Source organism: Crinia signifera, chromosome 4 (genome assembly GCF_055691185.1).
Source record: "Crinia signifera chromosome 4, ASM5569118v1, whole genome shotgun sequence".
Taxonomy (NCBI): domain Eukaryota; kingdom Metazoa; phylum Chordata; class Amphibia; order Anura; family Myobatrachidae; genus Crinia; species Crinia signifera.
In genome coordinates this window covers 135,110,131-135,136,642 of record NC_139220.1, presented here as the reverse complement: position 1 = coordinate 135,136,642, position 26,512 = coordinate 135,110,131, and the positions used below count along the sequence as shown (strand labels likewise).

General features: G+C 39.6%; 1 protein-coding gene across 1 annotated transcript in view; it reads right to left on the bottom strand.

The window, feature by feature from the left end:
• Positions 1–10,327: 10,327 nt before the first annotated feature.
• Positions 10,328–26,512, bottom strand: part of TBC1D15 (TBC1 domain family member 15) — a 119,539-nt gene continuing 103,354 nt past the window's right edge. The window contains exons 12-17 of the mRNA XM_083182552.1: positions 26,260–26,360; positions 23,317–23,416; positions 19,345–19,442; positions 18,702–18,818; positions 15,706–15,792; positions 10,328–11,779 (exon numbers count right to left, since the gene is read on the bottom strand). Of these exons, the coding sequence (XP_083038678.1) occupies positions 11,564–11,779; positions 15,706–15,792; positions 18,702–18,818; positions 19,345–19,442; positions 23,317–23,416; positions 26,260–26,360 (719 nt within the window). The 3' untranslated portion in view covers positions 10,328–11,563. The remainder of the gene's footprint in view (positions 11,780–15,705; positions 15,793–18,701; positions 18,819–19,344; positions 19,443–23,316; positions 23,417–26,259; positions 26,361–26,512) is intronic.

The window sequence follows — 26,512 nt, the reverse complement described above, 5'->3', positions numbered from 1 at the left end:
TTATAATTTGAGGCCCTGAATTGTACTCAGTATTCTACAAATGGTTGACAATTACAGAGGTCAAACATTTCCTGTAGTTCTTGACCCGGTTTGCACACACTGTAGAAGGTATTTTGGCCCACTCTTCCATGCAGATCTTCTCTAGATTGGTCATGTTTTGGGGCTGTCCCCAAACAACTCCCTCCACAGATTTTTGAGGTTGAGGTTTAGAGGCTGGCTAGGCCACTCCAGGACCTTGAAATGCTTCTTATGGAGCCACTCCTTAGTTGCCCAGGTGGGGTCTTTGGGGTCATTGTCATGCTGGAAGATCCAGCCACATTCCATCTTCAATGCTCTTACTGAGGGAAGGAGGTTTTTGGCCCAAATCTCACCATACATGGCCCCATTCATCCTCTCCTTAATACTGATCAGTTGTCCTGTCCCCTTTGCAAAAAAAGCAGCCCCAAATCATGTTTCCACCTCCATGCTTCACAGTGGGAATACTTTTTTGCCCTACTATACATGTAAACATATTGAGCAGTGAAATGCCATAATAAAAACACAAATACAAATTAAGATATAAAAGTATAAACATATACTGACAACTTTATATAAACCCCAAAACAACCCCTCCCCCTCCAACCCGGATCTCAACACCTGCAAATAGAGGACCCCCCTAAGGGACTATATAAGGTGTGCATAAGTACCAAGTGGTCACCTCAAAAAAATCATGACCTTTGCCCTAGTATCGATATCTAAATGATCAATGTAAATGCCCCATTATAAAACTTTAACACTTGATTCAACATTAGGCATTGCTGCTTTCCTATCAAAATACATGTGTTGTAAGAGGGCTGTAGACAACATTGATAATAGTGGTGGAGAGGCCAAAGTCACGGCAATCGTTAAAAAGGGGGTCAATTTTCCCTTTTGACCTTCCAGGTCCCAATTAAAAAAGTTTGCACATAACATGGCTAGAGGGGTCTTTGGGCAGTTTAAGATTACAAATTTCATTTATGAGTTTCGTAACCTTATCCTAATATTTCTGTATCCTTCCACAGTCCCATATATTATGGAAAAAGGATGACTACAAACCTTTATACTTCAAACATGTTTCGGGATCACCAGGAACCATGAAGCGACGCTGCACTTGAGAAATAAATGCCCTATGTAAAGTTTTTAAATGCACTTCTTGTAATAAAGCAGAATGCAATATTTCAAAGTGAATTCCATATGTATAGTCAAAACAGCAGGAGCACTAATCTGGGGAATGTCACTTTCCCATTAATATGCAATATCCGCCCAAAATTCCTCAGGTGAAGTGGGTAATCGTTAAGGATATATATATATATATATATATATATATATATATATATATATATATATATAGTTTATTAAGCTTAGGCAAACACAAAGCAATAATCAATTGCACTAGGGGCCTTATTCTGGTTCACTCTTAGAGGCAAATTACTTCTCAGATGGAGAAAACCAAGTGCACTGCAGGTGGGGCAGATATAACGTGCAGAGAGAGAGTTAGATTTTCTTTGGGGGGGGGGGGGGGGGGGATAAGAAATTTCAAAATAGCGACTCAGTACCCTGTCAGTGCCGGCAAATTCAAAACATCCCCCCTGCACCCACGGGTACTTGCCTCTGAGCCCAGGATAATATTGCCGCAACAGCGCCTACACAGATTCTAACAGCGCCTCTATGCCCACACAATTCGAGTAAGGCAAAAATGATCACGGCAAATACCACACTGCCTGCTTTGAACATCGGTGCAAGACCGCACCTGCAGCTGCTATACATCAACCAGCTGTGTTTCCGATTCAGCTGCCTTGTACAGGAGAGGGAGCCCTGTGGATCGGTGTGCGGCGTTGCATGTTCCATTGGTCCATCTGATCACAGGCGGTTGAAGGAAAAAAGAGGATTAATTGGATTCCACACTGTGCCGACGTTCTGCACCATTTGCCCGTCTGCCGAGCACTTAAAAAGAGACCTGTGCTGTCTGACCCTTTTCCCCCAGTACATATGGAAAGTACTGGGTCAGGTGAGCTCACCTTAATCATACAAGTATATACATTTCCTGGTTTAATTAACAATTCTTCTGCGAGACTGGGGATGCCCAGCAAAGCAATAATACCAACCAAGAAGTACAGACATTAAATAGGCATTTATCAAATCTATTAGCGATTAGCGTTTTTTAATGTGATTGTTTTTTATTTTAGTATATGTAAGTACAATTACACATGTATGTATTTTTTATTACAATTGTGATTTTTTTATTAGTAAAAATATTTTGTGACCTTCATTAGTAAAAATTACTATAATTCTGTATCCAGATAAGTCAATTATTTCATATCACCATCATTATAAATCATATACCACAGACCTGTATAATATACCTCATATCTCATGCTCCCCAGCGCAATTGTAATTCCTTCTTTACTATCACCTATCTATCTTGGTACCCATAGAGAGGGTCCCACCAATTGCTGCAGGGGACTAGAGATAGGCAGTGTATTGTTGTAAATCAAACTCAAAATAATATTTTTTTTGATCATCCACCAACTTTGTTTATTACCAAGCGCCTTACCCTGTACATTGTACCTTTGGTTGTTTCTTAATAACAAAAAGTGAAGTTAACATTATAAAGCTGATTAAGGTGCCTCGGGATCCTAATATCCAAATATTTAATTGCTGAGGAAGTGACTCTAAAATTTTGATGTACCAAGGAGGGGAGAGATGTGGAATTTGCCCCTATAATCTGTAGGACCTCTGATTTCTGCAAAATTGATCCAGTATCCGGCAAAGGATCCAAAAATTGTAAATAGTTCTAATAGAGTAGGGCAGGGGTAGCCAACTCCAGTCCTCAAGAGCTACCAATAGTTAACGTTTTCCATGTCTCCTCACAGAAACACAAGTGAAGTATTTAGCTCCACTTGTGGATCTTTTAAAATGTGTTAGACAGCAATGAGTGCACCTGTGTACCTACGAAGTGAGCTGGAAAACATGAACTGTTGGTAGCTGAGGACTGGAGTTGGCTACCCCTGGAGCAGGGATAGTTCGATTAAGGTCAGTTACTGACTCGAACAGGTGGTCACAGGTGATGAGATCAAAAGTTTTTTTTTAGCATCAAGCAATATTACTACATGATCACCGGAGCCACCCATCCGAGCCAAACAATGGATCACTGCTAGCATCTTCTGCACATTAATTACAGAGTGACGACCATAGATGAACCCCGTTTGGCCAGATGAAATAACAGCAGGTAAGATAAATTTAAATTTAAGGCTATTTGCTAGAATTTTAGTAAGTAGCATGTAATCCACGTTTAAAAGTGAGATGGGATGATATGATCCTGGGTCTTCTGGGTACCTTCCCGGCTTTGGAAGAACTTTAACAGTGGTAGAATTAAAATAAAGGGAAAAAGGGATATAAGAAAGCATTAAAATCATCATGTAGGGTATCTCCCAGTCTCCCTGGCAAAATTTTATAAAACTCCCACAGTCCATCGGGACCTGGGGCCTTCAAAGGCTTAAGTTTACCTATGGAAGATAAAACCTCTTCAGCAGATATCAATTCAGTAAGGGATTTGGCGTGTATTGAAAGCAAATTTCCGGGAAAGATCCATTACATTTTGAGAATATAATTTGGCATAGAGATCTCGAAAGATTCCAAGTATATCTTGTCCTTTATTAACCTCAACATATTAACATGTGAAGAAGGACGAGTCCCCCGCAGCAAACTAGACAGCATTGGGCCTGTTTTGCTGCCATGTTTATAAAAATTGAAAACTAGTTATTTATTTTATTTATTAAATGTTTCTTATATAGCGCACACATATTCTGCAGCGCTTTACAGAGACATTCTAGGGTTAATTTGTTGAGAGACAATTAGCCTACCAGTATTTTTTGGATTGTGGGAGGAAACCAGAGTGCCCGGAGGAAACACACGCAAGCATGGGGAGAATATACAAACTCTGCACAGTTAGGGCCATGGTGGGAATCGAACCATGACCTCAGTGCTGTGAGACAGTAATGCTAACCATTACACCATCCGTACTGCCCGTTATTAATGCAATGTATGGCGTGGGAATCTAAAAGTGTGTCAAAATTGGCTTTAGCTTGTAAATATATGGCTTCATTGGTAAGATTGGGTGATTGTTTAGAGGAGGCAAACATATCAGTAAGGGCATTCTGGGCTTGAAAATACATAGCTGATCTATCTTTCCCACATAGGAGATTATCTCACCACTCATTACAAACTTCACAGTCTGCCAGAAAAGTGTCTGAGGAGTGGGAAGCATTATTGTGTACATATTCCATCCATTTTGCCTCCAAGGCATTACGAAAGGAGACGGAACAGGACAGATAAGAAGGAAACCACCACTGGCGACAACTACTCACGTCCTCTGAAAGGGCAACTGTACATAAGGTCAATGCATGATCCGAAATACATATCAGGTTTATACCCGAATCAGTAACTTATGAAAATATTGAGGAGGAAGGCAGGAGATAGTCAATTCTGGACAGGGAGCTATATGCTGCTGAATGACATGTGAAATGTTTGTCGGTGGGGTGTAACGCCCTACAACAGTCTACCAAGTGCAAGTGATCTACAAATTATTTAATAACAATAGAGGGTGTGTGTTAAACGTGGGCAAGTGGATCTGTCCATAGTCGGCAGGGCCACCACATTAACGTCAACCCTGACAAACAGTTGTGAGTGCATATAGGGAAGTACTTTTGAAATAAGATGTTGAAAAAAACTTAGAATATATAGGTGAAGCTTATAAATTACAAAAAGTAAATTTTTCATGTGATATAGTAATTTCAGTAATAATAAATCGCCCTTCAGGGTCGGTGTATAATAGGATAAACTTTGCAACAAGTGAGTTTCTAAAAAGAGTAGCCAACCCCCTAGCCTTGGAGTTAAACGAGGCATAAGCAGCTACGGTAAAGCCCATAGTGCCCAGCTTGACATGTTCAGCTTCTGTAAGTTGTGTTTCCTGCAACATTACCACATGAGCTTTTGTTTTTTTGTTTTTAAATAAAGCAATCATTTCTTCCTTTTTATCAGGGAATTTATACCCCCTACGTTCCAGGAACAAATTTCAAAAATCAGACATAAAACACACTAGTAATGTGAAACCTAGAATAAAAGAATAAAACAACAAACTAATCAAAACAAAAACAGAAGGCAACACCTCCTGCAGCATATTCAAACTTACGATAGAACTTATGTATACTCTAGTAATCGAATAAGAGTCAGTAACAAGAAAAGTATGTCTACTAGGCATGAGAACAGGGACGGCACCCCTAACATAACATACTAAAGTAAAAGTGCAGCAATATAACAATCACAAAAAATAAAGTAAAATAAAATAAGGAAAAACAAGAAAAGTAAATATTGTAAACATAAACAGTGCAGTAACCTGAGTCTGTCTCAGGGCCTAAGCAATGCTCCCTCTCTATTACCAGATCTGTGCAGTCACCCTCAACCCCCAGAGGGCAGGGTGTTACGTATAAACTGGTGTAAAGCTGGACCTTGGACAGATTCTAGCAGGCCCACTATTCTTAAATTATTTCTTATGGATCTGTTCTCGAGGTCCTCTAATTTATTGGACATAGTATAGTATGGTTTTTGAAGACCTGAGATAACGGATTTTAGATTCTGTACTTTATGAAATGTGAGTCCAATTTGGGAATCATTCTGGCTGACCCACTGGTTGAGCTGAGACAAATGCTCCTTAATTTAGGTAAGGGAGTGTTTGAAAGTAGATGCTTGCTCTGCAAACATGGGAGTGATAGTTTCTTTGATGGATTCTTTAACTGCTCTTCCCACATTCTGAGAAGTGACTGGGACCGCTGTTGGAGTAGGAGAAACAGGAGACATACTGTAGAAGTGTCAGTAGCCAGTGGGTCCAGCAAGCTGACAGGGCTAAGTGGTGCTGATCCAGGAGGAGGCAGCGTGGCTGACAGTGTAGTGTGCAGCCGCCATCTTGCGAGCAGAGCGCGGCATCTTCCCCCAGGGATGCTGGCGCTTATGCATAAGGGAGAAGTACCGCTCCATACACTGGGGGGAATCGTCCCCTGGCCCCTCCAAGCGGTCTGCTGTACTAGGGTCTAGGCGTGATGAGGTAAGGGTCCCGCCCATCTCATCACACACGGAGCTCCCTCACAGCACGTCCGCCAGGCTGCAGACCGGAAGCCCAAACACTGCTCTTATATACAGGTGTTATTACATCCACTTTGAACTTCTTTTAAAGAGAACCTAATGCGGAGTATATAATAAGATTCATTACAGTCTGCTTGTATTCTACTTTGTAAATCGGATTGTGTGTTTACTCAATTACGTGCTATTTGTCATTGATAACCTTGTGTTAGGAGTCTCACTGGGAACACTTATTGAAACCTAATTGTATAAATGTACACACACACACAAAACGTAAGATATCCAGAATTGTTTGCTACTATATTGCCTTGGTGGGTTTTAAAAGGATAAATGCTATAATGCAAGCAATTGATAGAATTAATGTAAGTCATTATTTATTTTGTAGATATATGGCATTACTGTCCTTCAATTTGTTTTACCATATTGCTGTTTCTAAAATCAGTTGATAGCCTAAAAAGTAGACGGGGTTAAATGTTATGTCCAGACAAATCTAAAATGATCATGCACGCAAAACATACTTAGGGTTGATTCAATAAGCTGCAAGCCCTGCAATGTTCTATTACAAAGGCATGAAAGCTCCAGCAACAGCATATTATCTCACCCCCATTATTCCCCAAAGCTGTTTGAGGCTGTAAACAAAAATCCACACTATTGGGGCTGTGCACCTTACACGCGCTCTAACTCTTGAGCTAAGCCCTTAAAATGTGTGAGTGTTTATGAATAAGTGTTGCCTTGCATTGTGCTCTGCAGGATGGAGAATACAGCCTACCCCTAATGCTCAATGATTTGTAAGTATCGGCAGTAACTATTTTCAAACACTGAAATAACAACAAAAATCCAAACTACATCATGTGGAGTTCCAGATCCAAGGTTTCATTTTACACCCTGAACTCATTGTTTTAACAGATCCAGAAGTAGGAAACACATTGAGCTTTAAGATTTACACTCTTAAAAGGCAGTGTTAAGAGGTTAGTACTTCAAATCAATATTATAATTATAAATATTACCCATGTTAAAAAAAATACATATGAAGAGAGTATTAATAAAAAAGATGACAAAAGATAATGCACTTGATGCCAAGATAAACCATTGCACTTTTAACCCTGGTGTGGTACCATGGGGTCTATCTGACCCCACTCTTCTTTGAAACTATCATAAATAATGACCTTGCCTTTCACATATTTTCTCGTAAGGACTTCCTAAGATTGTGGCACACGTTCGCTGGTTTTTGTGTCTTTCTGTTTATTTTCTATTTACTGTTATTTGTGTTTAGGTTCAAATGGACCCCATAGTAGCTTCCATGTTTCATATGTATTTTTCCTTACTTCAAGGTTCTCTGATGTGCACAGCAGAACACAATGTCGAAACGACAGAGATTGTCACCCAAAGCCATTGTTGAGTCTTTAGGGGACCTCAGTGACGTCAACACTGACAATAAGGACAATATTGAAGAGGATTTGAGCTGAGAGCAGTAAAAGTTAAGCAGACAGACAATACAAGGCACAGTTGCTAATATTTCAATATGCATTACATAATGTGACACACACGGAGCACCAAACTGCTATAAAGCCGGGTATGCGACTAGTCAGTTTGCGGTAGTCACCCTGCCAAACTGCTATAAAGCCGGGTATGCGAGTATAGTCAGTTTGCGGTAGTCACCCTGTAGTCGCATACCCGGCTTTATAGCAGTTTGGCAGGGTGACTACCGCAAACTGACTAGTCGCATACCCAGCTTTATAGAAGTTTGGTGCTCCGTGTGTGTCACATTATGTAATGCATATTGAAATATTAGCAACTGTGCCTTGTATTATCCTTAGCCATTTTAAGGGCTATTGTCTGTCTGCTTGTGCCTCTCAAAATACTTTATGGTGTGACAGCCTGATATATCATGAGCAACGGAGCCGCGGCTCCGTGAACTACATTAACCCTGTCACCTCCACACATGATTTATTCAAGTGTGTGTTCTGAATGCAATGTACTTATTATAGTGTAACTAGTGTAGTTCATTATTTGTGACTCACCCTAGTCTAGTAAGTATATAGTAATAGACTGGGGTGAGTCACAAATAATGAACTACAATAGTTGCTGCAGTGTAGTATAATAAGTACATTGCATTCAGAACGCACACTTGAATAAATCATGGGCCTTATTTGAGTTCACTCTTTCTGACAAAATCCTTCTTAGATGGACAAAACCATGTGCACTGCAGGGGGGCAGATGTAACATGTACAGATAGAAATAGATTTGGTGATTCTTTGCAGGGTAAATACTGGCTGCTTTATTTTAACACTGCAATATAGATCTCACTTTGAAGTAAAACCCCACCCAAATCTAATTAGATCTGCACAAGTTACATCTGCCCCCCTGCAGTGCACATGGTTTTGTCCATCTAAGAAGGATTTTGTCTGAAAGAGTGAACTCGAATAAGGCCCCATGTGTGGAGGTGACTAGTCAGAGTCTATACTTTAACTGCGGGACCAGACCGGCATTTCTATATAGAAGTTTAGTCACCTTGCAGGCTGACTAATTTTTAGACGCGTACCCCGTCACTTTTGTTTAGGTTCTGTACTCACGCCTCTTTGTTTTGGTATGCCCTTAACCCAGCCCATTATGATCATTTTGTTCATATATATCTGTCAAAAGCCCAAATCGAGAGTGTGTACGGTGGTACAATCTTTTTCTTGCGACTGTTTGGACGGGAGTACATCGGACGTCGCAAGTAAAATTGTACAGGTGTGTACGCGCGTGATCGGCTGTTGTTTGTGGACGGTCCGACGCGAGTACAGTCGGCCAAACGGTTAAAAGAGACATGGATTGTATATATGTGTACCCAGCTTTAGTCCTTCAGTGATAATGATAATCATGATGTAAAATAATCAAAAAAAACTCACACATGAGGTGTTGTGCAATATCATTTGGACAAAAACAAAATCATTGTAATAAACCGTGTTTAATCTGGTGATATACTTAGTAAATTTTTTACCATGGGGGTCACATGGACCCCATGGTACTAGCAACATAACTATTTCCACAGTACCACACCAGGGTTAAAGTAAATCTGTCAAATAAATAAGATTGTACTCACTATAGGAAACTGCTGAAATACAGGAGGTACAAGTACACACGCCATGTACATAAACCTCTTACTGTTATCTATTCACAGAGACAGTTTCATACAGAAGCTGACTGATGATTCATAAATGAAAAACTGCACAGTAAGGCTCATTTAACTTCTGGCTCTTGGACTCTTGCTGATAGACAAGTCACGGCATGATCTGCCACTAGCTGACATGCATGCTGGACTTTAAGGTTAGTAATAACACTCAAGCTACAGGCAATCTAAGTCAGCTTTACAGCAACGGGATATTAGAGCCTTTCATTAGGAAAGCTGTACACAGATTTCAAACCTATCAGCTACACTTCATTAAATGAAGGTTGTTTATGCATAATAACGTGAAAGTACAAACATGACATTCCAGGTTACTGCACACCTTAGCTGGTCACTTGCTGCTAGACATTGCTGGTCTTAATTTCTGGTTTATTACGTATATTTTTTTGAAAGTCTAATTTATGGGAAAGACTTTGGGGGGTATTCAAACACTGTCGTGCTCCCGCAGCCATCTCCCGACGGGGGAGATGGCTGCGGGGCCCTATTCATGGCTGTCTACCCCGACAGCATTGAACAGGTTTTCACCGCAGAACGAGCCCGACATCACAAGCTGTCGGGCTTGTTCTGCCGAGAAAAGCCGGAAATAGGCGAGCCCCCAGCAGGAGCTCGTCTATTTCCGTCCTCAACTCGCGGCCACGCCCCCTTCTCGCCGCTCGGCGGCCGGGACATTGAATCCCGACCGCCGAGCTCCAGTCGAGCAAAGCAAGAACGGGACAGGGGCACGGCTGTCGAGCTTGCTTGACAGCCGTACCCCTGACATGGAATACCCCCCTTTATCTGGTAAGAAGGATCACAAATTCCCTGGGCCAACAACCAACATAATTAAATCAATACTGACTCTATAACAACAAAAATAAATAAAAATAATTATCATTAGCACAGCCTATCTGATTTGCAGTTAAAAAGCTCCTTCTTCCTAGAACACCCTTATAAACAGCTTTGGCTACAAAAAAAAAAGGTTAAAAGCAGTGTCAGGTGTAATGAAACAACATGGCTACAAATCCCTACTTGTAAACACTTTCAATAAAACTTTATTGCAAAGTACCAAACTGCATGTAAAAGTTTCAGTTGAAATAATTACATTTGAGCTTTATTTCATATTTACAGATTTCACTATACAATTAATACAATGATTTCCTTATGTACTGTACATGTCACATATCTTTCATGCAACATGTCATATGCATCTGCAGGCTGACCTTGACAAAATGCATAATGAAATGGTTGTGAAGATCTGTTTTAAGTCACCACACTGAGAAAAAATTTGCCCAGAAGAACTTACTAAAATAAGTAATTAATAGCGTATGAAGGTAGAGGAAAGTAATATGATTTACCTGAACATTGTAAGTCATTTTGAAAATGGTCTTAATGCTCACAAAATTAGTCTAGTACAAAATGCAGAGCAGAAATCTGAAAGAAATATTAGCAATCAGAGACTCCAGTATAACAATGATTTTCATTTATGTTTTTGCAACACAACTTGATCAATTTGTAAATGATTAAATATTTACACAGACTTATTATTATATGTGATTAGGTTTGTATGCTTGAATAACTAAGGATTTATCACAAGTGATATGGGGAAAAAAAGGGAAATTTCTTACATTTTGATTTTTTTGGGTAATGATCCTATTCTAAAATTAAATACAAGTGGGGATGATAAGGTCATAATTATAATATAGATCAGGATGTCTCCTCAAGCTCTATTGAAACCTTACTTCTAAGCAGGAAAAATAAGACAAGAAGAGAAAAGGCCACTTTTTGGTACACACATTAAGTAGCGATGTAATGTAAATATTTGCACTTTTCAGTTATGGTAAAGTAAGAAATTAAAAAGGTGTTGTCTTGAACAAAGTTAGCTTGCAATAATTAAAGTTCGCAAACAATAACATTTAAATAATTATTCTGTGTAAATGGATGTGTTAGCATTTATATTTTAAATTGAACAGCTGCCATATCAGCTAGATGAAAAAAATAGTTTCCAGTTCACAAAATGATCTGTATCTCACTAGTGAAAGGTTATGGAATGATACTGACATAATTTAGTTCAGCATTAACTACAAAAATAATTAAGTTGGATCTTTTTAAAAAAAAAATCTTTAATGCAAAGACACTGCTGTAGACAAAATGCCTTCAGTTTTCTAAAGTCTTCAAGATTAACAGCTTAATTAACATCACATGTTTAATCAAGTGTCCTTGTTTTAAGTTTTCTTCAGTACATGTCTTGGTAAGAGAGCTGCATTACCAGGCAGAGGCTGGTGTGTGAACATTGTTTGGCAAAGATTTCAGGCTTGAGTTACTTCTTGTTCCGTTAGCAGGAAGTACAGGCACAGTACTATTATGAGAGGATGAATTTTGGTAATGTTTCTTGATAATGCAACCTTCAGCTGTGTCAGATGTTGGTGGTACACAATTGTTCTGAAGCCCAAGTACTTCACAAACTGCCGGAGTTAAATCCTGGAAAAATGACAAATACATTTGACTTATTATATATGCACACAAAACTAGGCATAATCAAAACTAATATTGGCAAGCTATGGTACTGTACTTTCAATCCATAGTATTCAGTATGACCACTATAAAATACAGTTCCAAGAAAATAATTGGTTACATGACCACTTAGATTTGTTCTAAATACATAAGTTATAGTCCAGAATCTCTGGACTCCTCCAAGGTCACAGTAGAAATATACTAGGTTACCTGTTACTTCTAGAAATCATTTTTGTGCTTTACAACATTTTTCTGATTGTGCAATTATTATAAAATGCATCAATATCTTAAAGCCCCCATACACTGAGCCGATTCGGTCCGATTGCGACCAAGCGGGACGCTAAATCGGAAAAACAAATTGGCTGTCTCTGACATGCCGTCAGGTCCGATGCTCAGTCCCGTGCGAATTGGACCCGAGCAGGTGGTCAGACCTGCTGACCACCCATCCTGGGACCTCCCTCCTGGCGGCGAGATGGGCAGGAACGCATGCAATCCATCACAACAAATTATGACGGATCGCATGCGACCCTGCCACCGGGAAGGTCCCGGGTGGCTCGCAGGGTATCACTGCTGTGAGACTGCTGGATTGAATCTTCTAGCATCAGGTGTCTTTTTTGATTTTTTTTTTTTTTTTTACGTACGGTTTTGTACAATCCAAAACACGCAAGAGATTGGGAAATTAAAAATTAGCTAAACTAGTTGCATGCAATAGAGCCTTTTCTATTGAAGACAAATGTGAGAATGTGGAAATAGACATCTACAATTTTTACTCAGACTCAAACAACTGATTGAGTAAAATTCAGAGCCTAATTGTACTTCTTGGTGCAACTGTTTAGTGTGTATTTATTCAATTACGGTGTTCATTGTGTTAGTTCTCACTTCAAACATTGTTTATGTATTACTAAAACAAGGTTTAAACATCTAAAGTTAAACTGTTTAAGAAAAAAATGAATAAGAAAATCTTATTTAATAAAAAAAAGGCTTAAAAAAAAATCTGATTTAAATCAAATAAATCCAATTTTTTTTTATGCAACCCTGCTCCTAACCTTGTAGAATTCACCCATAATAAAGTAGGCACTGCAACCTGTGTTTGTGAGGCATGTTTCAGCCAATGTGTGCCGATATTTCCATCTTGTGTAAATATAGGCACACGGATTGGCAAAAAATATGCAAATTTGAACATTTTAGCAACCGTTTTTGACAATGCATATTAAACTTTTTTTAAAGCCGAATATGCAATGGTGAAACTGGTCGCTATATTGTCGAATTTGCTGATCGTGGGCTATCCGACAGTCATAATTTTCAATGCTCAGATGAATAGGTCAAATGTAAATATAACCTATTATCAGCTATCATAAATGCTGATATTTCTGACTTTGGAAATATCAGCACTGATTGAATACCCCCATAATATTTAAACCAAATGCTTAATATTGCATAAGTCAACTCTTACTTCCAAAACAGCTCTGACTTGCCAAGGCATGGGCTCTGAAGGTGTCCTGTGGTATATTGCACCAAGATATGAGCAGCAGATCTTTTAAGTCTGTGAGGTGGGGCCTCAATGGATCAGACTTCGTTTCCCATGACATCACACAGATGCTCATCCAGACTGATGTCAAAGGAAATTGGAGGCCAAGTCAAAAACTATTCTTAGAAACTGTTCTAAAAACTATTCCTGAATATTTTTTAAAGGGCACATTGTTCTTCTGCTGAAACAGGTCACTTCTAGCAGGGAATACCTTTGGCATGATTTGTTTACTGGTCTGCAAGAATGTTTAGCTAGTATGTTTCATAGCAACATCCACATTACTGTCAAGATCCAAGATTTACCTGAAGAACATTGCCTATAGCACCACCTTGCTTATCCCATAGTGTATCCCAGTGACAAGATAAATGACACATGCACTTCACTATGCATCTACATCATATAAAGGAAAATGTGATTCATCAGACCAGGTCGCATTCAATTGCTTCATGGTCCAGTTCTGAGGTTCACATACCCATTGTAGGCCCCTTTGGCAGTGGATGAGTCACCATGGGCACTCTGACAAGTCTACAGCAAGCCGCGATGCACTGTGCAGCAAGCCGCGATGCACTGTGTGTTTTAACAACTTTCTTTTATAACTAGCCTAGTGTTTTTCAGCAGTTTGTGCTACAGAAGGTTATGTGGTATAGGACCAGGTGGGCTAGCACTTCGCTCCATACATGCCTCAATAAACCATGGGCCCCATGACCTTGTCACCGGTCATCCTTTCTTATACCACTTTTGGTAAGTACTAACCAATGCATACTGGGAACATGCCACAAAACATTCAATTTTCAAGATGCTTCAACCCAGTCATCTAGTCATCCCAGTTTGGCACTTCTGAAAGTCGCTCAGATCTTTACACTTGCCCATTTCTTCTGCTTTTACCACATCATCTTAAAGAACATGTTCAGTTGATGCCTACTATTCCCCTGCCTTGACAGGTGCCATTGTAACAAGATAATCAATGTTGTTTTCTTCACCTATCAGTTCCTTAAATGTTATTGATTATGGGTTTATCTGTACACACACACACACACACACACACACACACACACACACACACACACACACACACACACAAAGGCTCTAGCTGAAATAAGATTACTTCCCTTTGTTGTCATTCAAAAGTAGAAAGGATATAGTGATACAACACAAATGTTATAACTAGATATCTGGTATTGTTGAAGCCAATTAAAATTACCTGTAGGTTTTGTTTCCTACATTTTGTAGTTATAGTTTCCCTTTTAGATTTTTTTTGAAAGCCCTCATTCTAAAATGGAGTTTGAGAAATCCATCTGCAAGTTGAACACTAAACCCCTGAAGTCATGCAATTTTGAGAAGAATTCATTAAGGCTAATTATTAGCTTTATTGGCGGTGATTCTGGATATCCAGTGGTGATCATTTTGGATTTGTACACGTGTTATGGGATACAGAACTGGTTACAATATATCTATCTGGGTAAGTGCATATTTATTGTACACGCTTTATAAAGATTTAGGAGTTCTTATAGAGCATATCTGATTAAATTTAGTGACCAGTTTCCTGGTTCCTTATTGCTGGACTGAGATTCATATATCACTCCACGTTTCTTTTGTATATGCATTTCCTATGTTTGCTGGTACAGTGTGTATATTCATTTTAAAACTGGATTATAATATGCTTTGTGTTTTTGTGTTCGTATACAAAATTTGTCTGTAAATTAAAGATGAACTGTACAAGTAACCACATCTTGGCATAGTTCCTTATTGGTTCAGATAATCCTATGTTTTTAGGTATGATTCAAATCATATAACAAGTGAAATGGCCCCAGAGTCAGATTGTTCACAAATGATTGCACTGGGGGGCACTGTTTTAATTATTGTTTTTTAGATTTAGATTGGGGTTTTTTTCCATGTGATGTGGAAGGATGCTGCCATTCTAATTGTAGAAGGGCTTACTAAAGCAAATCACTGATTGTTTGGAGTAGCCTCACTCAGAAGGACATTTATAGAGACGTATTTTAGATTTATACTTTTGTCATTGTATTCATATTTTTTATGTTGCAAATACTTGTGATATATTAATATACTCAATCATCATTAACCAAACATTTTATTTTTACCATCTTTAGGCATGTCACACTATTAAATAGTGGGAGAAGGTAACATAAAATGTAACTTTGCATTACAGTTTTAGAGGTAATATGCTGGGGTTATTTCTGTTTTATTCATTTTCTGCACCAATTACTCTGTCACATAATGATAATATTAACCTTCATTAAAAAAAAAATCCATAGGCTCTACGGAGTTAAAAAAAATTGTTCCAGAACAAATGAGAATCTTTCAGTTAAAACTATAAAAGGTCATGCATAGGACACGGTAATACCTTGCATTTCATCATCTGTAAAGAGATTGCTTCTGCTTTACACAGAACATCATTTACGTCCAGCTTCATGGAAAGTTCATTGATGTGCTAAAAAACACATTGACAGAAAACAGAGGTGTTTGGACAGAATACATTTACAAAGCTTGTGTATAAAAACCATAAATATTAGGGTTTAAGAGAAAACTTATATGTGATGACTACAAATAAAATGTACAGTGGATTAAAGCAAATACAACATTGACACAAATAAGAGATGGCACAGTACTTCTCAAATGACCTGCCTAAGAGGGAGTACTAGAGTTGACAAGGTTCTTTACCTTAAGGCCCATACACAAATATAATATTAGGTTTCCAATCTGGCTGGTTGAAATGAAAATCTGGACATTTTTGGGAACAAAAAGACAATTGTGCAATTGCTCCTAAACATGGAAAACAGACAAAAAATGGTCATTCGGACAAATTGGTTAAATCAGTTTATGCAGGTGACTGCTTTTGTCCATTTTCCAGCAAATAGGAGCAGATGGTTGATTATAATTTATTTCCAAAATTTCTGGATTTTCATTCAAACAGCCAGATTGGAAAGATAATCTTATAGTGTGTATGGGCCTTAACCCCTTCACTGGCAATCCCAGAAATGTTCCAGCTATGCTTCAGGGGTAACAATGGCATTCCCGGGTTTGCCACCGTCTCCCCCTCCTTTGCGCCAGGCAACGTCACTGTGCTGAGCTAAGATAGCGATGAGCTCAGCTTCAGCCGCTGCCCAGCCCCAGCTCCTTCCTCCTGGCTGTGTGCAGCGTAAACTTTCTAACGTCACGCCGCACAGAGGCGGGTTGCCAGGGGCAGGGCTGGGCAGCGGCTGAAACTGCCTGATCCCGGGAGACACAGTGGTTTTTTATTTAGGGAGTGCTCTCCCCAAAAAACCTGCCCTGTGGGGAATGCTCCCTAAAATAACCCACCAGTGAAGGGGTTAATAAACCAACCATGCAGGGAGAGGAAAATATGTCAGCTGTATTACATTAGACTAAACCTCCTTCACTTACTCGCACTTACAGACCCTAGCATTAACCCAACCAAACTTAAACCCATTTGCTGCACGTACTTCCCCATTCTGTGTGTCTCTAAGGACCCTATCACCCTGCTTGTATCAATTATTACAAGGGTTTACTGCCAGTGGGAGGTGCTTCAATTTATGTACATTTCAGTCCTGGGGGTGAGCTACCATTGGAGGATCTACATGCATTACTATTGAGGGTGCGGGGATAATGTTATAATGGGGGCATATGTACAATGGGGTGGCTAGAAACCTCCCATGCATTTTTACCATTAAAATATTTATTTATGATTTCAAAGAGATGTTTTAAACTAAATTAAATAAACTAGTAACACCAAAAACTGTATCATTTAAATGTGCTGTAAAAAAACTATATATAGAGTTTATATAAATTAGCTAAATCATACATTTTTGCTAAGCAGGGCCTTAAAATAATGGCAGCTATGTGAAACAGGTTTGAAAAGAATGACATTAGGACCAGGGACAACGAGATCGAGGAACAGATAGGAGAGACTGCTCATCGCCATCGCCCAGAGCTATACACACGGAGCGATCAGTGCTCCATTTCTAAGCGATCTAGTCAGATCACTTAAAAATGGGATCAAAATCACCTCCTTGTGTGTATGCCCCTTAAGGGAAAGTGATCAGCCTCAGGGCAATATGGGGTAAATAAAAAAGAGATACTGGGGTATGAAGGGGACAGAAATGAGAGACAAAGTTGATGGGGCTAGAGACAAAAGATGGGTAGAAGCAGAGGAAGGGGATAAGGATGAGGAAGGGGATAAGGATGAGGAAGGTGATAAGGATGAGGAAGGGGATAAGGATGAAAAGGGGATAAGGATGAGGAAGGGGATAAGGATGAGGAAGGGGATAAGGATGAGGAAGGGGATAAGGATGAGGAAGGGGATAAGGATGAGGAAGGGGATAAGGATGAGGAAGGGGATAAGGATGAGGAAGGGGATAAGGATGAGGAAGGGGATAAGGATGAGACAGGGGAGGTGATGTGGACAAAATTGAGAGACTGAAGTAGAGATAGGGAGAAGGGGGGTACATACAAAAATGAGATAGGGTTTTGAAGGGTGAAGGGGACAGATATGAGAGACTGGGAGATGATGGGGACAGAAATAAGAGTCATAGAGGAATGATTTATTAGCCAATCAGCCCCTAACTGCCATGTCACCGGCCATCTAGTTTTTCTCAGGTGCCGGACAGTTTCCCGACAGTCGGGATCCCGACAGTCATTAACCCGACAGTCAAAACCCCGACACTCAGGGTCCCAACGGCCACTGGCTATTCTCCCTCGGTGGGGGTCCACGACCCCCATAGAGGGAGAATAGAATAGGTGGCGAGCGTAGCGATCCACCATGCCCGCAGCGTGACGAGCGCAGCAAACCCGCAAGGGGGTTTGTTGCGCTCACCCTGCTGTCTGAGTCTGGCTAGTCGGGATCCCAACTGTCGGGACCATATACCACGCCCGTTTTTCTCCATTAAAGGCTTAGTAAAAAGACCCCATGGTGACAAGGGGTAAGGGAGGATAGGCATGAAATAGAAGGAAATAGGGAATGGGAATATAATTAAGAAAAATAGAGGAAAATGGGAGGGTGGAGGGGACAGAGATGAGAAACAGAGGTTAATATGATAACTGGTGACACGGCGTATAACAGGTTTAAAGTGCTAGATCTCTATAAGCCAATATAAGGTATGCCTAAAATAATGATTTACTTTTAGGATTCACCATATAAAAATTATCTTTACTTCTAACAATACCTGAATCAAACAAAAAGTACATCATAAAATAACCACATAACAACGAGAACATCTTTAAATATCCAAATAAAAAGTCTACAACTAAAAAACGTATGCAAAACCTCTCTAATATATGTATAACTAAAATGTTTAAATTGTATTGTTTTAAATTACATTTAATCTTATAAAATTGACAAACCTTTAGAATTTCATTGAAGCCATAATTTCTCTCCATTATTTGTTTTTTCTCAGACTCCAGAATAGCACAGCAAATGAGCAGATGGAAGTTTTGACAGGGTAAGTCTGTCCACATTACCTATAAAGAAGTAACAACATGTTTACACTTTGATTGTATGTTAAGACCTGTATAGATTTCTCATCAATGAATAAAAACTAGCAATTCATATGAAGAGCTAATCAGTTTTTTTTTGTCCTCCCAATGTTTATATATTATTTGCAGTTTCTTATATAGTGCAGCAGATTCCATTGCGCTTTACAGTAGTAAACAGTGATAAAACAAACTGGGTAACAACAGACAGACTTGGAGGTTAGAGGGCCCTGCTGCAAGCTTACAATCTATAGGGATATAGGGAGGTAACACAAGGACAGGCATCAGTAATAGCATAGCAGTCCCACCAAGTTACAAGTTCAGAAGGGAAGCTATATAATACATAAGTGCCTCAGAGGGTTATTGCATTTCTTATGGAATTAAGAGGTTCTGGATTACCTCTACATCACTATTCTGAAAACAGTTCATTATACAATTATTTTATTCACAGTAATATTTTAAGAAAAATTATTTATTTCCTAAGAAATTATACTAATGGTAAAAAATAACTTACCTCCCAAACCTGGAGAATATCAGGAAAACTAAATTCCCTTTTAAACCGGATCAGAAGCCATCGGAAACAAAAATACAGATAACCAGAGTCCTGAGATTCTAGATAAAATGCAGACAAGGGTCACTTGTTAATAATATACACAAAAGTTTATAGGTACCTGTTTTGGTATAGTGTAGATAGTCACAATGATGAAAACCAGTAGCTACTATAAGATACATTATAAAACATAATACATATACAATGGATATATAATATTTAACATTTTTGTTTTCAGTAGAACATTCACTTTTTTGTACCAATACAAACAGCATGTATGGATAAAGCAACATTATTCTATATTTCTTTAGTAAATTCACTGAAATCCCTACTTAGCACACCTAAGCAGCTTTAGGAAACTACTTTGCATAAGCAATAAAATTGGAAGAAAAAATCTATTTTGTCCTGTGAATAAAAAACTTAAGGGCTCCAACTTAACTTAATAGATTCATAGAGAAACCATAATTTCTTGTTTTACATTAAACTTAAAAATAATCTTGGAAAAAACAGAGGTTGAGTGAACAAGACCACCCTAAAATTCATGGAAAGGGAGGAGAGGTGACTTCCAGGATAGAGGTCCTATATCTGGCACCTTTCCATCTGACGCAATGGCCAGAATGAATGGTTTCAAAAGTCAGGAATATTAGTTCTGTCTCTTCTAATAGTACAAAAGGTACTGCTGCACAGATTGAAAAACCATATTAAGATCGCAATGAACCACTGGATGCATATCAATGTTGGTCAGCATATAAACAACCCAGTTAAAGAAAATTGTAAACACTGGAATATCTGCTACTTTTCTTTAAAAGAAAGAAACTACACTTAACCCCTTGTACAGTCAATCCTGCTGAAAAACAAGAAATTTTGGAAAACCTCAACTTACTGCCATGGCATTGTATGCCTGGCCCTTTATAGCTCTTTACTTTTTAAAAGTATTTGGTCTTGAAGAATGCTTGAACCTCTACTAAATTTATTAAACACTGGAAACCATCCCATAGTGAAACAACATGCAGATGTACCCACAACCCAGTCACTAATTCCTATTGGATTCAGTATTGAATCCCGGCGTTCAGAATCCCGACGCCGGAATCCCGACAGCCGAAATGCCGACAAGGGGGGGACGTGGATCGCCCCCCCTTGCGGGCTCGCTGCACTCGCCACGCAGCGGTCCCGGTGCCTCGCTACGCTAATTTATTCTCCCTCCAGGGGTGTCGTGGACACCCACGGAGGGAGAATGTGTCGGGATTTCGGCGGTCGGGATTTCGGCGTCGGGATTCTGAACGCCGGGATCGTAACTGCATCCCTTCCTATTTGGTGCACTAGGTTACAGGTGCGACTTTTATACAAATGTGCAGCTGCGTGTGCACGTGTTATGACGCAAAAGGAAGTACAGATGAGCATGGCTACATCTGTAACAGTAATGTCAGTGCCATCTAGTGGGCGCCGGTGCACACAACACGACACAACCCCTCAAACCGGAATTGAACTATCATAGCACCCTAACATCGGTGGTTAGTGTCTGTGATCACAATACCAAATTTCACACAGAAAATAGACAACCCATGCAAATATTTTAGGTAAGAAAAAAAAGTATGACTTGTTTGACTTCCATAGTAATTCTAGCTGGAACATCTAGGAATTTACTTTTCCGAATCAAACTGCTTTCTGTGCAGATACCATCTTCTCTGACATTCTCATACACAGGTGAACTGACATCAGTACCCTTTTTGTAATGGAAGTCAGCCCAGGAACTGCAGGTGAAAAAATATTGTTTCTGGAAGAAACACCTTTTTGGGTTGGTATTGAATACCACCTAGAAAGAATATATTTTAAACCGAAATCTAGTTGGACTTGGTGCAGTTCATAATTCAGTTCACTTCCAGAAACCACCCCTTGCTGTTTTGTGCAGAGTCTGCTTTTATTAAAAGAGCTTCCAGGTATGGGATGATAGTCACCCATTTCTACCTGAGATGCCCTGCTATAATTGCCAGCATCTCTGTAGTGTCACAACATTCAAGTTTGTTTGGTGTTTTACCTGGTTTTTGATTTATTCTGTTAGTTCAGCTCTGCTCTATGCTGCCTGGCAGTTCTGTGTAGTTTGAGCATTGCAGCACCTGAGTGAGACATGCTCAGCTCTCACTGATTGAGGCACCTGTGAGACTCCAGTCATTAGGTCCCTATAAAACGAAATCTCTGACAGTCAATCCCTGACAGAGTATAGGTTCACACCAGCTCTAGCGATTCCTGGCTACGGTGTATGAATTTGGCTATCCCTCTGACTACTCTCCTGCCTAATCCTAGTGTAGTAACTACCAGTTTGTGACCTTGGCTTGCCTTGTGACTAGTCTATTGCTTGCTCCCAATGTACCGTATCCAGTGACTTCCAGTGTATGACCTCGGCTTGCCTTCTGACTATCCATTGCCTGCTCCCAGTGTACTGCCTCCCGTGACTCCCAGTATATGACCTGGCTAAGATGACCACAAAAAATCCAGAGTCCACGCTACCTGCTTCCCAGAGTTTGCCAGTGAAACATGGGGAACCTATTCAGGGGACCGCGACTGGTGTGTTAATAGCAGCAAAGCCCATATGCCAATTGGAGGGGTCACTGGGGAAAACCTATGACACCGTAAGATCCGGCACCCCTGCATCAGGTCCAGTTAATCCCCAGTCTGGTATTCACTATTCTCAGCCCGAGACTGACATGTAGATACCCTTGGAGCTGTGGAGATACTTAAGGGAAAATGCTGGTTTGGAAATGATGAGTAATAACTGCACATCTTAAAAGGGACTTCTCGAACTCACAAATCACTACCTGGTAATATGTGACATGTTATCTATAGATGCCATAAAGTCCCATTAGTCCATGCTTTGCATTTAAAAATTTTCCACCCAAAGATGAACATTAAGATATTTCAAATTGAGGATTGGCTGAAAGTAGTCACCTGGTTTCTGGACCAGGGGTTGTTAGTAAATCCCAAATGTTTATGATTCACTGGAACAGGGAACATTTTTGGTTGCAGGGAGCAGAACCTTAATTACTTCCTACAATCTGCAATGCTTCCGCCCAAATGGAGCATCACTGTCATGCGCCATCTAGTGGCTGCCTCCACACAAACACTTTTATTCCCCATTAGAAGCGAGGAGCAGTGTTTTTTTAGAATGTAGGGTTCTACCAAAAATATAGCCGGTTTACCCTATTGTATACTACTGTATATGCTACCCTGCAATAATTTTATATTAACAGAAAAATATTGTAACAATGTGACATAATTCAATCATACTGTTTTATCATAAAATGAGCTGCTTGAAACAAAGGGTTTTTAGTTGGCAACTATAGCAGTTCCTTAAAAAGAATATTTTTTACACTTTAATAAAGTTTACATTTCAACATAATACAAGCAATTTTACTCTAAAATCGCAGTTTTGTACATCATTTGATTAGGGGGGGATTAAATAACCTGAATGTAACCGATGCAAAAAAAGGGATTATTTGCGCCTATTACTAGTCTACTACTAGACTTATTAGTCTTGTGTGTGACCGGCAAAAAGTTCTCTGACCTTGTAGAAAAGTTTGGGGAGATTGCTATAAATATTCTGTTTACTGAAGTGGAGGCTGACTTTTTTTAATCAATCATGTTTGTTTTGTGTAGCAGCATCATAACCCATAGGTGTTGTATTTCTTTCTCCAAAAGAGAAGGAGCTTTGCCAGAATGATTTCATTCCACCAACAAATTGTTGAAGAGCTCGGACCAAAAGTGTTTGACAGCCAATCTCAAATATAGCTACAAGACCTCACAGAGGACTGATGGGAAAGTTCTCTTGGAGTATATTCTATTTACTGGAAGTTGATAGGACTCAGGATACTTTCCCATAGCCCATCCTGTACAGACACATGGACATGACTCATGAAAAAAGGCACTAAGAACCACCCTTACCAAGGTAACTACAAAACCCACTGTCCAGTAGTCGTAGCAAAGTACTCAGCTGGACCAACTGTGTTTTCATTCCCTGCATTTGTTCTTCAAAGTTCTGATGCTGAAAAAGAACAAATAAAAAGTAGAAGATGCAAATTAAAATAATTAAGTAAATACGTAAAGTACAGCAGCTGACAACATTATATTGTATACAGTGGTTTTCCTTACATTTTTCATGGACCTTCACATACTGTGCCACACAATGTATACAACACTTTGCAGCACATACAAAAAAAAAGATTAAAAAAAAAACCATAACAGCCAGAAAAATGTAACGGGAAGCCTGTGTCTCAAAGTACTTAAATCTTAACCTTGAGTACACAGTGTAGACGTCTAAATTATACAATACAAGCTAAAACAAATACTATAGAAAAAGATTTCCTGAAACTCAAGACATTAAATTATAACTTTTGTTATAACATAAAAATCGGAAAAGGTCACGTCTCTTATTCTTGAATGACAGGATATACTTATAAATGGTTGTAAATCAATCAAAAACCACAGAGGATAAACAGGCTTTCAGTTTAAACAAAACTTATATCCTGATCACATGAATTTACCGAAAAAGCTACCGGATTTCAGATATTTGTATAACACTACTGTGGTCTCCAATATTTCTTTTGATATTTAAAAGTGTGATTAAAAAAAAAAATGTTGACAAAGATGTTATGTCAACATGCACAATGTAGACATGGTTGGCAATGTTTTTTTTTTTACAATTAGAGTCCTAACCCTAACATGTTGACATTGTGACTGTCAACATTTACAAGGTCTTTATAATGACCATGCCAACATTGTGAATGACACTTAAGTCAGGTCTACATAAGGTCTACTTCCATTTCTTATCCAATATAATAAGGGCTTAACGCTGCTCCTTAGCTTGATTGGTGCGCCAGTGTCCACTAGATGGCACCTTATGGAGCTTCATTGAAGCTCACACACCTCCCCTACACACGGTGCGAGTACCATGCAATGCGATCCCGATGCGATCTGCATACAACTTTGACTATATAGCAGATCTGCACTATAAATTCAAAGCAGCCAAGACTTTCTGCTTGCGATACGTGAACACGCATCAAAACCGCATCAGGATCGCAAGGGTAAAAAAAACATGCGATCCCGATGAGATTTTGACTATATAGTCAAAATCTCATGCAGATTGTACCCGTGTGTACACATCATTACACCCACACACATTAGCATGAAAAAGCCTCGGCTCCCAGCTGCTCCGTCATTTTGATTGGCTGGTATATAGTACTTAATGAGCATAGAAGATAAACTGAACTATCAATTGGCACATGCACCCTGCACTCAAAGTATAAACTGCAAATCATTTATGGCCTCCAAATTTTTTTAAACTTGTGAAAGCTATGTGGCTAGCCGCACTATAAACTTTGAAAGTAGGTTCAGAGACTCCTTGAAAAATACGGAGTGTTACTAGGATTAGATTGGCAGTGGGAGATATCCGTTAAAAATAACACCAGTCAACAAACAAAAAATTTAGTTTTTTAACCCCTTTGGTGGTATGCCCGGAAATTTGACAGGCTCAGCTGCGCTGCCGCAGCGGGCTGTCCCGGAAAATTTCCGGCCATACCACTTTGCATTAGGTGCGCGCCAGTGGAGCACCACTGGCGCACTACGTTTAGGGGTCCCCCCATCACCATCCCTCCTGTCGCCTCTCCCCACACCCCCTCCGCTCCGGCGATCGCACGCCGGAGCTCCCCTGCCGCTATTCACTGTTTGCATCAGTGATTGTAGGCGGCAGGCTCGGGGATGGTCGGCACGGCTCGGGAGAGTTCAGGCACCCAAGTCCTCCCGAGCCGCCGCAAAACATCCCGAGCCTGCCGCCTGTGTGATGACTGACAGGCAGCAGGGGAGCCCCGGCATACTAACGCCAGAGTGGAGGTGAAGGGGGTGGCTTCCTACTATCTGTGGTGGGTTTTACTGGGGCAGGACAAACCTACCCTAGTAGGTTTGTCCTGCCCCAGCAAAACCCACCACTCAATTACTATTTTCTGCTTCTCTACATAGAGAAAAAAAGAAAACCTTTGTTTATGTTTAAAAAAAACATTGCTTTTGTCCGTTTTACAATGATCATTACAATCATACATATGTTACATGCTCACCTGGACCAATTTGGAGAGAACATGGATGCGTATTGGGAAGAGCAAGGTGAATGTTTTAATCAAGATGTGATGGACTTTGAATGTTGTTGTCAGGGCAATACAATGAGCGTATGATAGGGGATTATATTTGGGGACTAACAAGAAAATCCATAAGGTGCCCATACACAGAGCATTATTCTCGTGTGATGACTGCTCCATAGCAAAAAGTATGTTCAGCCCGTACTACATTGCATTGCATCTAGTACAAAAAGCCCGCTGCTGGTAGCACATTGCATAGACACAGACTTTTAGGGGACCTCCACAGACTCTGTGCTCCTCCTATTCATGTTACAAGAAAACTCCCGATTTGGCTCGGCTCATTTGAGGGTCTCAACTGATCTCTCAAGATGTGAACGGTAAATGTGCATGGGGAAGATTTAGCTTTACAATCATTTGTATTGCTATAGACTAATGTAGACACTGACTTGTGTTTCTATATGTAGTATTGCAAACTATTGTACCCGATGTGAATAGTGTTATGTGATTCTTTAATAAAAAATAATAATAATTATATACAGTACAACACTAATCCCTTATAGCTGGGCTAAAAGAAATAATATCATAAATGCACTAAAAAAAAAAAGACACTTCACATACTTGCCACTTACCCAACAGTCAACTGAAAGATTATCGTAGTCACTTACCTTCATAATGAAGGAAACAGGAAATCACTATATGCATTGCAAGACAAATATCTGGACATCTAAAGATACATTGCTAACAAACATTTAACATTTACCATTTGATCCATGTATGATACAAAACACCAAAAGGCATCCACTTCATTCTCCATCACATAAAGAACAGGGGAAAGCAGATCACTCATCCCTTGAACATATCCTAAAACAAACAGAAAAATAGTATGACAAACACATAAAGAAAATTTATGTGATATAGCACTGCATGTAATCAATCATTCAGCAATACCTTCAGGCATGATGTTTGGACAAAAAGCCCTATGTTGTCATCACATAAAACTAGCAATCATACCC